This window comes from Passer montanus, unplaced genomic scaffold, assembly GCF_014805655.1.
Source record: "Passer montanus isolate IOZ18808 unplaced genomic scaffold, ASM1480565v1 scaffold2, whole genome shotgun sequence".
Classification (NCBI taxonomy): Eukaryota; Metazoa; Chordata; class Aves; order Passeriformes; family Passeridae; genus Passer; species Passer montanus.
The window spans coordinates 4,657,916-4,671,115 of record NW_024366591.1 but is presented as its reverse complement, the minus strand read 5'-3'; the positions used below and the strand labels follow the sequence as shown (position 1 = coordinate 4,671,115).

The 13,200-nt window shown below is 38.0% G+C and overlaps 1 protein-coding gene across 2 annotated transcripts in view; it reads left to right on the top strand.

Moving 5' to 3' along the window:
- RPS6KA2 (ribosomal protein S6 kinase A2) overlaps nt 1-13,200 on the top strand; it is a 162,824-nt gene that overhangs the window by 114,158 nt on the left and 35,466 nt on the right. For both annotated transcript variants that reach the window (XM_039707208.1, XM_039707207.1), the window contains 2 exons: nt 1,957-2,021; nt 9,787-9,889. In XM_039707208.1, the coding sequence (XP_039563142.1) occupies nt 1,957-2,021; nt 9,787-9,889 (168 nt within the window). The remainder of the gene's footprint in view (nt 1-1,956; nt 2,022-9,786; nt 9,890-13,200) is intronic.

The window sequence follows — 13,200 nt, the reverse complement described above, 5'->3', positions numbered from 1 at the left end:
CATGGATCATAAACAGCTGCCTAGGGGCATGTAGGAACAGGATAAACATATGTTGCTTCACCCAAGTTTTCTCCTACCCTATTCCTGCTTTAAGGTCAAGCAAGGGATTTCCTGAGTCTCTTGTGGTTTGTCAATGCAGTAATCTTCAACAGATTACTTTTCAACAGGCTTTCCTGGCCTCCCCATGAACCCATATAAATAGTTTGCACCACATCATCTTTTCCAAGTAATTCCACATCACACAACTGTCTGTTTCCTGAGGAAACATCTCCAGGTTCTTCTGAAGCTCATTCCTGTTGGCGTCATTTAGTGGTCTATTTTATACTTCCTCAGTCATCTGTTTCCAGGCTAAAAAGTCCTGACTTACTCAGTAATTCCATAACATTCTTTGTCGGCCTTCTTTGATTTTCCCTAACTTTAATCAGAATACAATTTTACAGGGGAGTGTGCCAGCTACAATCCATACTCCAGTTGCAAAATGCAACAGACTTACACAGTGACAGTGCAATGATGTTGTCACTTATGTCCTCTTTTTCTAAGATTTGATTTCATGTTGTGTTTGCCTAGAAATGTCTGGCTGTCATAACTCACAGACTGCTCAGCAGGTCTGATCACCTCTGAGCACATAATTTTGTATTGCAGGCTGGGATTGTTCACGGTCATGTGCATCACTTGCCTATACTAAAAGATTACTGGGACGGGGAATTAATCAGGAGATAATCCCTCTTTGATGTTTTCCAGCAGGCCTGACAGACAATTCTGCATGTTACGTTTACAGAGTGTTCGCTTGCCATTTCTACTCATCAGTGAATGTTAAGCAGGTTGTAGGGAGCAGTTCCTGATCATTGCATTTTGACCAACAGTGATAATAGTCTGGTACACAAGGACAGCAGATATCACATTTTACCAAAGCTGCAGTTGATAAGCCTTTGTGAAGCTGCTTGTAATGCTGATCTTCCCAAAGTACAAATATTGCTTGTATAAAAAGCTGAGTCCTCTGAGGTGCTGAGTGCCCCTTGCAAGGTGCTTTGGAATCCCAAATCCTTTTGAGAATCTAGGCTGCTCAGCATGCTTGAGAAGAAGTAGGCTGATTCCAGAATTGCAGTGCAAAGCCTTTGCTTCCAGAGTTTAATTCTCCTTGAAATGAAAATGAAAGGTGCTAATAACAAGGTCAAATCCCCAAAAATGGCATTCTGAATCCTCTCTGACAGTTCTTTTAATTATTACTGAGTACCGGTTTGGTTCTGTGATAACACTGAAGCAAATAAATTGAGGTAAAGTAATAAAAAGGTCAATATTCAGTGAAAACATAAGGCAAAAGTAATGAAGGAATTAGATTCATTGCCAGAGCTCAGAAGACTTGCCCAAAATTTCCTACAGTAATGTAACAGAAATTTAATAGTGAGGGAAACATAACACTGAGAGTGATGATTTTGGTACTCTTTGGTACTGTGAAGAGGGGGAACCTAAAATTCTGGCTTACCTCAAATAATTTTGGAACCTTTTCACATTTTGAGTCTATACTTCCCTGTAGTACAGCTTTCTGTGCCAATGGAGAACAGTAGTTAGTCAAGATTTGAAAGTCAGTGTCGATAGAAAAACTGCCACTGATGGAGCCTTCCCAGAGTTTCAGGATATCCTGGGGCGTTTCCTGACCTTGCTGATGCATGCATTCTGCTGTGGCTAAAATTCCATGTCTCACCCAAAGCCTCAATTTGACAAAAGTAAAAGACCCTTGGAATCAGAACCTCATTTATGAAATGCCCTTGTCTGTATCTATGGCACTTATACTGTGATGGCACTTGCACCATTCAGAATTTTTTTGACTAGAACTCTTTAAATGGGGACTCTCACTTTGTCAGAAGAAAAGTGGGGATGGGAGTGAGAGTGGAGAAGAGATACCATGCAGCCCTCTATAATCATGACTTCATTTTGATTATTTCATTCTCTTCTCAGGTGCTGGATTTGATGGAGTAGAAGAAATTAAGCGTCACCCTTTCTTTGTTACTATAGACTGGAATGTAAGTGGAGCAGCATTATTTTATTTTTAGCTACATTTTTTGAAGACAAACTGCCATGCTTAGGAAAAGGATTACTTTCTCTAACATAAAAAACTGAACTTCTCTAACACAGAGTAGTTAGAGCCTTTTCAGTGGGTGCCTCTGTCTCTCTTGCATGTATGTTGGCATCAGGACTCAAAATTGGAACAGTTGATCAAATTAAACATGATTCAAGTAAGACATGTCAGATGTGATTAACAGAATGGTAAACAAGGATTTATTTTATTATTATCAGCTAAAGCTCATAAAGGTGGTGGTGCAGATTATCTGAGTATTTGATTTAGACACTTACAAGGTTAAATCACATTTTCAGCATCGTAATTGTTCAAATCAATTTATTCATAGACAAACCTGAAGACAAACATTTTTCATTCTTGATTGGGACATCTGCCAGTGCATCAGAGCTGCTGTTTGCCACATCCCCTAGCATTTTCTTGTTTAATTTTATCCAACTTGCGTTATGGTATTATTGTGTCTCTTCAGTATTTAATGCATTCACTCAAAAGTGCTAGTACAACATGTAACATTGATGCAGTTCTTACCAGAAATTCTGGTAAAACTCTATGAATCTATGTGACAGAACCATTCACAAACTGCTGCCCATGACTTTGCAGTAAAGCAAATTCCTCTGTGAGAGAACATCTCATGATGCCCAGGTAGCCTTTGAAAGGCCCACAAACCCATTTATTTTGGAAAACTCTTTAGAAAAATATAATTTGGGTTGCATGTTGAAGAGTTGTCATGACTCATAAGTATATTAAAATATAATTAAGGAAGGTGGGCTTTGAGACTTTCCTTTATAGTCCAGCTGACTTTTAGAGCCATTAAATATGTTGTGAAATCTGTGTGTCTTTCCTTTTCTGCTTCTTACTAGTCATGAGATTCTGTATGAAGACTTAACATTTATGAAAACAGTAAGGGAAATTTAAAAAAAATAGAGAATCCAAAGACTTGGGTTATTGATGATGATGATAATTATTAAATACTAATATTAATGTCAATAACAATAATACTATTTTCTGTATTACCCCAATATCTCCACAGTCCTCAGCTTTGCAATCAAAATATAACTACATCATAATACTGTAGCAGTGAGAGGGTTTTTCTTCTGTGTTTGCTAGGGGAGCAGCTCGCTAACTCATCATAAATAAATGAGGCACTGCATCTTGGAAAGGTTTTCAGAAAAGTCAGTTCTGTCCCATGAGGATATTCAAGACTACCTTCTGTCATGATAATTGGTGATTATTTCAAGCTCTGTTCTTTAGGGAACAATTTCATGCCTGTCCTAAGAAAACTCTACTGTCCTCCATCATTTGAAAAAGCTCTTACAGGCAGGGAAATATGTACCTCAAAAAAGATAGGTATGCTTGAACATGCTTTGGGGCTAGAGAGGAAGGTGGATTTAATTGCCCTTTGATGTGTTTTCCAGCCCTCTAACTCTGCTGTGAAATATAGCTGTTAAAATCAATTTTAATCCAACATAATTAGTGCTCATTGTACTCTCTCAGAGACAGATCACTATTACACTCATCAGCTATCATCTTTGTAATATATTTCCTCATTTTATCCTAATTTTGCAATCACTCAAGATCTTGGGAGGCATATCTTGTTCCAGCAGATACATTACTGTATGTATTTCAGAGCAGTGAGCCTGGCCCTTAGCTGAAGCCAGAACTTTGGCTCTCAATAATCATCCAACCAGTTGTTAACGTGTTCTCCATGGACAGAAACAGAACAGGGTCAGAGAACAGAAATGGATCAGACATAGATGTTTCTATTTATAGCACTGATCTCTGTACAGTTGGAGGAAAAGAGTCCCTGGTGCCCTCATTTTGTTCTTCCATAATGTATACAGAATCTCCCACATCAGTTTGCAGACAGTCAGCAAACAGCACTGTTAGATGGAACAGAAATGATTATTTACTTTATGCCTTGGCAATATAAAGACCTCAGAGAGCAAGAGGCAAGCTCTTTTGAAGAAGATCTATGCTACCTTAGCAGCTATGATAGACAGGACTGTTGTGACTGACAGCACAGAAAATTTCAGCAACTGTAGTAAAAAGAATCCTCCATCAAAAGACCCCTTATCATGAAGGGTAAGAATGGCTTAGTGTCTCCTAGAAATGCAATGTGAAACAGGTTTGCGTTTAAGCATGATTTTTCCTACAAGAGTGACATGATAACCAGGAGCAAAGCACCAAGTTGCATCATCTAATTTTAAAGAGAGTTGCATAACAGAAATGAGTTAGCTTTTTCCTTCTAAGTCATGTGTGAAGTCTTGATGTTTCAGTGATACTGGAATTGCAAATGGAACCCTGTGACTCAGGCTTTCTTTTCACAGTATTTTCAGAGCTGTTCCCTTAGGGTTTGGATCAGAACTGGCTATTTTCTCTGTCCCTGAAGTGTTTACCTGTTGGGGCAGTCATTTCCCATCTTTTTCTGTCTTCAAACAGACACAACCAGATACAATGTCTGGTTTGGATGAACACCCGGTGGAAATAGCACACAAAGTGCAGGAAGAGCCCCTGTCACGATGCTGCAGATGCTGCTGCCAAGCACAACGTGCTGGTAACATGTGACCACTACATGCAGAGTCACTAAGGGCAATCCTGGAAAACATCCATGTGACCAGAGAACCCTCCTCCTCCCAGCCTTTCCCAGAAGCCATTCCGATGTTCCAGGGTGCCATCCTTCAGCAAAATGGCCAGCCACCTTAGGTGTAACTGTCAGCCAAACCACGACAGTAACTTCTGGCTAACTTCTGCACTAAATGAACTGCACTAAATGGACAATCTGACACAGCTTTTTGCCCAGACTTAAATGGTGGCATGAGACTTTCTAAGACTCACATTTTTACAGCTGCTACCCTGTAACAAAGCCCCAGGTTCCCATTTTCCATAGTGAAAAATAGCTGCAAATATCAGTCTTGCTGCTCTGAGGCATTTAGCAGGCCCTATGATGTAAATTCAATACTTCTGTTGTTAAATGAATGGACTGTCTTTCATTATCAAGGCTGGGATGCTCAGGAGATTAGATGTCCAGATCCTTGACAGTTCTACCTGCTTATTAACTTTGCATCTCCTTTTCTTCTTAAGATAAGCAGACCTAAAATGAGTTGACCTCAAATAATTTAAGTCATTGGCTCTGAGAAAGCAGTCTGGTTCCTGATTTTTTTTACTACTGTTTCTTCTTTCCAGGTCATGCATAATTTCTGGCTTTTCATTGAAAATGAAAAGTGCAGTCCCTTTTTGCAGACTGCTGTCAGAGGAGTGGGCTATAAACAGTAGTTTTTGTTTGGATGACAGACTAAATTGGAACTAGAGCAAATGACATGCTTGAAAATGATCTGTCAAATACAGCTGAGGGAAGGAGTGGGAAGAAAGTGGACTCCACTTCTTTTTCCTTTAATATTAATCAGAGATCAAACTGAACTGAAACTGTGAATTATTTCATTGCCGATTTTACCAACAGCAAAAAATTAATCCTAGGGTCTGAATTCTTCTAGCTTTTCTGTCATTTGCAGGCAATAACACTGAGTCATTAATCTAGGAGAGGACAAGCATTTCAGAATGTAGTTTATCCTTTTGTCTGCTTATTGGATTTGCCATGACAGGAATATGTATCAAGGGAGTATATTCTCACACTACAAATGCACTGTGGAGGGTAGCACAGGAGGGTAGACAACTTCTATTTCTAGAAGGTGTCTAAGGAATAATTCAATTCTTCATCAAAGAAATTCAGTTGAGGAAATTATTAAATAGTTTTTAATGAAATCAAACCATTTTCTTTTTCTTGATATTTGTCAAGCACATGTGCAGAGCATTTACATCTCTGGGATTTTTAGGAATGTGGTTTTTTAAAGAAAAATTAACTACTCGTACATAAAAAGAGAAGGAAACACAGTGTTGCAGCATTTTATTACTCATCTCTCTTGTGCATTACTTAAGTTCCAGCTGCGGAGGTATTCAGGTGAAGATCATACTAGGGATGTGGCAACATATTTTTAGAAAAGGTCAGTGGCACTTGGATGAAAATTAATTATTTCAAATAAAAATGGTTTTGTCCAAAATCAGAAGGAAAGTCCATAGAAACTTGTAGTTTCTTAAACTGCTATAGAAATGGTTTCTAGTTAATTGATAGGTGCTTATTATGAAAGTCTCAGGAGGACGTGAGGGGTTGATAAATAAGTCAGGAGCATGGATATGTATGCAGGCGTGAATATCTAAATCAGTGTTTTCATGGAATCCATCTGCCTTGTTCTGTGTATTATGCACTCCCTCAGCACAGCCTCTGGATTTGACAACACTGTTTGTTATACAGTGATTCTTCATACCTGTCAGTTACATTTTTCTGTGCTGAGTCAGTGCTGTGGCCATTTTAGAAAAAATTTGTGATGGAATGTGGGGAAAGATAAATAAATAGTATTCTCATTAAAACATTAAGGGCTAAGGAGTGCAATTCTCCTTTATGGCTGTGGGAAGAAAAAAAAACATCCTCAGCTTCTTCTACCTGTGTAAGATAACAAACGTATAATGTATAATTTCAACCTAAAATGTAGATGCTCCAGTTATCACTATGATATCCAAAGTCTATTTTAAATGCCTAATAAGATGCTCCAAACTTGGAGCATCTTATTAGGAGCTTCCAACTTTGGAATATCAAAACTGGAAATTAAACTGGGAAAACTGGGACCCTGTTCGCATTTAAACAGATGATGGAACTCACTGTAACTTTTGCATACAGTACTAAGATTACCTTAGAAAGTAGACTTAGAAAATACATAACTGTCTAAATTTCATCAGAAGTTATGGACAGTCTGATAGAAATGGTTGAAGGCAAGATTTGAAATTTAACTTCCTGTAATTTCCCACCTCTGGTTGGTTTCTGCCAGAAGAGGTCATGGTCAAGATGCATCATCCCTGAATAATTTGGGGACCATGGTAAGAGATAATATATTCACACATTTCCTAAAATTAGAAATATTCTTGAAAAATCCAGAAGTACCTTAAATCCTCCAGGAAATTCTCTTTCTATGTGTATACGAAGCAATGGCTGTGATTCTTACTATTTTTTTTAGATCAGCTTGTGCCACATTGAGTTTTGCAGTCTACAGAATGCAGGTTTTTAAAGGAAGAGGCGTTCTGCCTGCAGCAGGCCTTCATGTTTAATTGTGTTGGGCTGCTCTGTGGTTTAGTGGTTTGGCTTGGGTGGCTCACTTACAGAACTGGAGCCAGTGTGGGATGGAGAAGTCCATAGATTATGCTACTCTGCTTTTCCTGGTCCTCAATGATTTCATTTAGTAACCTTATTCAAGAGCTTGGGGGGAAAAAATGTTTTAGGCAGCTTACCTTTTGCTGTTCTGTTGTCTAATTTTTATCACAAGTGGGTAAGGAAATGGAAAAGGGAGTCATCAGGTTGTGCTCAAATGGAGTGCCTTTCACTCACACAGGCAACTTCTTTGTTTCCATCCCCTCCCAGAAAGCAAATTTGTGATTATAAATCTCTCGGTGGTGCGTGACTCACGATGAATCTTAAATCCCTCCCTAATAGTGGAGGATGTGGGTTATGGATTCAAAATACAAACATAGCTCCAGCAGCACTTAAGAAACTACAGATGGGGGAAAGAATTAAGAGGCCAGAGAGAATATGGTTATGATAATGAAAAGAGAGTGCAATTCCTGAATGATGTACAGCTCTAAAACATTTTCAATTTTTGGACCTCACAGGATGAGCTGTGCAGTTAATTCCATGAGGAAGCATGTGCATGTGACATATTGCTTTCTGCAGCAAAAGCACTGCAGTTGTGAATTAAGACAAATAAAGGAGAGCTGGGAAGCAAATAGCTTTCTCAAGGTGAAATCCTAACAACAGAAAAATCTACAGTAGGTGCTGAGTTCTCTTGTAAAATTCTGTGCAGACAGAAAAATATGTATGCTAATTACTAGGTTGATACTTTTCAGCTGATGAGTGACACTTCCTGCATAAGATTGCAATTGGCTTTTAATTATTTGAAAGACTGGCTTTCCATTGTGGCATACAGCAGTTATTCATCTCCTTTCCTCTCCAAAGAGATGGAGCAGTTTTATGCAAGCAGGAACTTTTTATGGTGAAATGGCCATTAATTATTGCAGAGTAATTTTCAACCTCACTGTTTCACTTTCCCAAGGAATCATAACTGTACCACAAATATATCCTTTATGTTAAGGCTAATACTGTGCTACAGAATGTTCTCCTTCAAGAACCTTTATTTATAAAAAATCATGAACCTTTATGCAAAATCAAACTATGGTGATATGTATATATCTTAGATTTAACCACATGGTTTGTATTACAGAAGTTAATTCCCCAGAAAACACACAGTTAAAAAGAATCTTCCTGCATGCAGGGATCTGTAAAAGGATTTAGTAATGTCCATTAAACATTTTGAAAAATCAGTTCATTAGGATGTTGTTTTAAGAACTAACCTAAAAATAAATACATATTGCAGTCACAAACTTGAACTCTCCAGTTCTTATGACTTGAAATGTTGCATTAAATGTTGTATTTATGCTCAGACATGTTAATTATGGGGAACTGTCTGTGGCAACTAATATAGCCCTTTGAAACCTGACAACAAAAGCATTGCTAGAAAGGAAATGCATTCTAGGGATTGCAACACAGAGCAGGGAGTCAAACTGGAGCTCTGTTCCCCATGCTGCCATCAGCATGATGTTCGGTTTTGGCCATTTCAGGCAGAGACGATGCAAAGATGGCTGAAATCAATAGGGGTCTTTCCATTAACCTCTACAAGCTTTGGATCAGATCCAGACATCCTCACCTCAGTGTGCTTGTCTGTGTATGAATGCTTGCAATGAAGCATGGAGTAGCAATTTCTTAGGATCTCTGAGAATGGGTAAAAAGGCCACAGTGTCCCTCATAATAAAGACAGGATGTATTAGGATGAACTTATGGTGCCTGTTACCCAGGTGATCCCCTACATGACCCCTCAGTCACCAGCAGAAACTTGCACACCGAGCAGTACTTACCTGTTATATACCTTCCTGTCTTATGTTTTTTTCTTTGTTTTGTTCCTCAGTTCAAGCCACATGTGATTGCTTCAATGTGATTGCTGACCCATCCACAGTGCTTTCTCCCTAGCGTTTTTGATGAGAATTTTATGTAATCATCAGCTGTAAACCCCCTTCCCTTTTACCAGATATGCTAAGAGAACAAGCCTCTTGTTTAGGTTGTAAGGACCAGGCAGCCAAGCCTGTTGCTCAGCTCAGTCTGGCAGCACGTCAAACACATTGCTGGTTCATGACAAATAATAAAGCAGTCATGGCTTCCTAGAAATTCTTTGTGGTGATTGTCATTGCTGTGCTGCTGAAGTTACCCTGTTTCCTGGTCTTACCATTGCACATTCCAGTCCTGCCCTTAGACCAGTGAATTTCCAGATGCCCCAGCTTGGAATACTGTTCCAGCCTATGGGCTAAATTTTTGCCAGGAACATTTGTGTTTATGTTCAGGATTCCAGTAGCTAAAATGTGCAGGGACCATCCAGGGCACAGATTTTAAGCCAAGCGGTAAAGCAAGAGCCAGAACTATGGCTACATCATCCTTGTCTGTCAGTCCAGCAAGGATAGCATGGAGCTGAGACAGGACACCCTAAAGAAAGCAGGGGAGTCTGTCTCCAGATGCTGAGAATGTGCACATTGATGCTGATTGTGGTTTGTTTCTCTCCTTGTAGAAACTCTACAGAAAAGAAATCAAGCCTCCTTTCAAGCCTGCAGTGGGGCGGCCAGAAGACACCTTTCATTTTGATCCAGAGTTCACATCTCGGACACCTACAGGTTAGTAAGGTGGAACATAGATAATATAGCTTTTCAGTTAGTAAATTCATTCTTCCTTTCCCCTCTCTATTCCAGCACAGTGTAAAAGTCTGATCACCTGTGGTATTACAGGGTTTTGCCATATCCAGCAGGAAGCAATAACTGTTTTTGCTTTTCCAGCAAAAGAAGCTCATAAGTATTTCACCAGCTTCATATTAACTTTTCTTCAGGAAGAACAGATTTCACATTTTTAAAGGATAAAATAACTATTGTCTTGCTATTTTATTACTCATTTTTGGTTACACTATCTGAGTTTATTTTAAATTATTAACTATTTTAAATTACCTTGGCTTCAAAGAACTTTGTATCTCTGCAAGTTATTATGTCATTATATATTGCATCGATGTTTTATTTAATTATGGCATCTCACAGACTGTGGACTGTTGGAAGTTAACATGTGGTTAAAAGCAATGAAGAATCAACGAGTTCTCAGGTCAGCAGAGTTATGCCAACAGGAAATTTGGCCCACAATATTTAGAAAGTGCTTGCAGATAGAATGTTGTTCCGGTAACTTATATTTCCTAACAGAAATACATTGCTTTGTACACTATAGAATCACATATATATATATATATGTATATATATATATATGTGTATATATATATATATATATATATATGTGTATATATATATATATGTGTGTATATATATATGTATATATATATATATATATATATATATATATGAAGGTGACTGTTGCATAAAATTCAATCTTTACACTCTTTTAAGTGTAAAGCAAAGATATCAATAATGTCAGAGTGGTAATCCCACTTATAATGTTGCCTCCTGCTAGACATGGGTAAATCACATTACATTTCTGCCTTTACCTGTTTATACTTTCTAAACTGTAAAAATTGAATCAGTTGTTGTTTGTAAAACACTTTGAAGATGGTTAGCACTGTAACTGTCACATAGTATCATGGTAATAATCAAGTATAAGGTCTCAGCTTCAATCCTCAAATTGTCCCAGAACTGTTGCAGAGAGGGAAAGATCTGAGCTTTCATTATGAAAACACCTATGTTATAACACATGAATCGGGGCTGAGATTTCCTGCAGTTTTTGTTCAGACTTATCATGACCTACACCATGTTTTCTTAAAACTAGCCCAAACTTCTATTCAAAGCCAGGCTCAAATTTCTTTTCATGGGGTTTGAAATAAGGGTATCTATTCCAAATCTTTCCTTAGTCAGTTCATTTTTTTTCCAAGGATGTGCTGACTTTTACGAACAATAAAAATATTAAATTCTTATTTTTTCAACTGGAACATCCGCCTGTCTCCAGTTATATGTTGGTCATGTCCTGATATTACTGATTTCGCATAGAAATATTATCTTTGGTTTCCAGACATTTCACACATCCAATTTTAGATTTCACGAGCACTAATTTGTCTGAAATATTGGAGACTGCAAGTTAGTCTGGTCTTCAGGGATGTGTGCCCTGGTGCTGCCAGGGGAAGTTTCGCTGAAATGCAAAGAAGCATTAAAAGTTTGGATTGCTTTGGAAGTTCACACTTCATTGCTTTTTCCGATGTCTGCAGCTATAAATTACACTCTACATGTTACTGCTGTTGCCTAATTAAATTTGTTATTTTCTACAAGAGACTGACTTGGAAGGTTTGTTTTGGGGTGGTGGCAGGGGTGGGGAGATGGCCTGCTTCAATTCTACTTTGGGCTACCATGGGCAGTGGCCTGAGAATAAACCTTTCAAAATAGGTGTAATTGGAAGTGTGAAAAAATTCATTTACACTTTCAGAAAGATGGAAAAGCTCTTGCAGACTGGTAGAATATTTTGCATCCCCTGACTGTTGACTGGTTGGGTCAAACAAATTGGGAAGAGTATCACAAATGTGTTTAATAATGGCTCACATTGCCAATGGAATAGAGCAATAGCCTTTTTTTAAAATTTATTTTGTCTATCAGGATAAAATAAAACTAACAAACAAACTATCCCTGTTACTGAGAACATCCTCAGATGGAAAGCATTGTAATAATTCCTGCTTCGTGATCATGCAGTTTCGTTTTAGTGAAGCTGTCAGTCACTACCAAGGAGGGGATACAGAAACATATAGTAATTTTACACTTTCTTTATGAATGAGTTCTTCTGTCTGAAAGCAGGTTTATGTCAAAGTTTTGGATCCAGTAAATCTTGCCAGTCCAGTGATTTGCTGTACCTCAGAAACCTCCTTTATCCTGAAGGTTGAAACCACATTCTGTGGATTTTTAACTTCAGATCTAAGTGTGCCAAAGATGTGGTTTCTGACACTGACAGATCATTTATGTGGGTATAGTTTCACATCACATTTTCTCAGAGATTTGTCCAAGTTGGAGTTCGTTTTTTTTGGCCATTTGCTTCCTAAATTCACCAGTGTGGCCCCACATCTCATTTGTGGTGACTCAGCTCTTTACAGGGAGCTGGAGGCTGAAGCAGTCTAGGTTAGAAATGGTGATTTGAGCAAGGATCAAACCAAGATCATCCTTGTGACCCAACAAGTCCACAATGTTTCTACTGTTGTAATTGATGGAACAGCAGGCTGTAACCAGCAGGGATGTTTTAAACTGGTTTTACTGCTGAAAAAAGTATTTAAAATTTCACCTGAAATATCTAAATATCCTCCTTTGCAAATAAGATGTTTGCTAACCCCAGTGAAATATGATGAAGAAAATAACTTAAGAATTATTAAGCCTTTGAAAACCCTTAGGTGCTCTAGTGCAACAAAGCATTATTACTTTTCAAAGGAAGAAATATAACCATTTAATAAGATTGGTGTTTGTAAGTGGATCTAATTCAGATATATGAAATTATACTGATTTATAAGGCCTAGAAAAATGATTTAGGTTTCTGAGCTATCAGTTAATTAACATGATTTATGCATAATTTTGCACTTAGCAGACATGTTTTAATGGGCAAATTAGTTGTTGGTGATGAACATTTAATAGTGAACACCAAATCATCAATAGTTCTTCTGCAGTATTTACTGAAGCAATTGGCAGTGAATTATGAAGGAATAGGTTTTATTAAACAGAACTGAACTGCCACTTTAATGTTAGAGCTGGATCACAGCTTTTCTGAGGTTCAGAAGTGTTCAAATGTGAATTATTGTCATTCCTTTTTTTTAAACAAACATTCTTTCCTCTTAATTAATCCCTTGTGTAAAAATCCCTGTTATAGATATGCCATGGTAGGACATATCCAGTGATGCAAGAGGTCTGTTGTGATTCATCCCCATATTTGTGAGGATATTACCTGTCAAAAACACTGAGATAAACAAAAA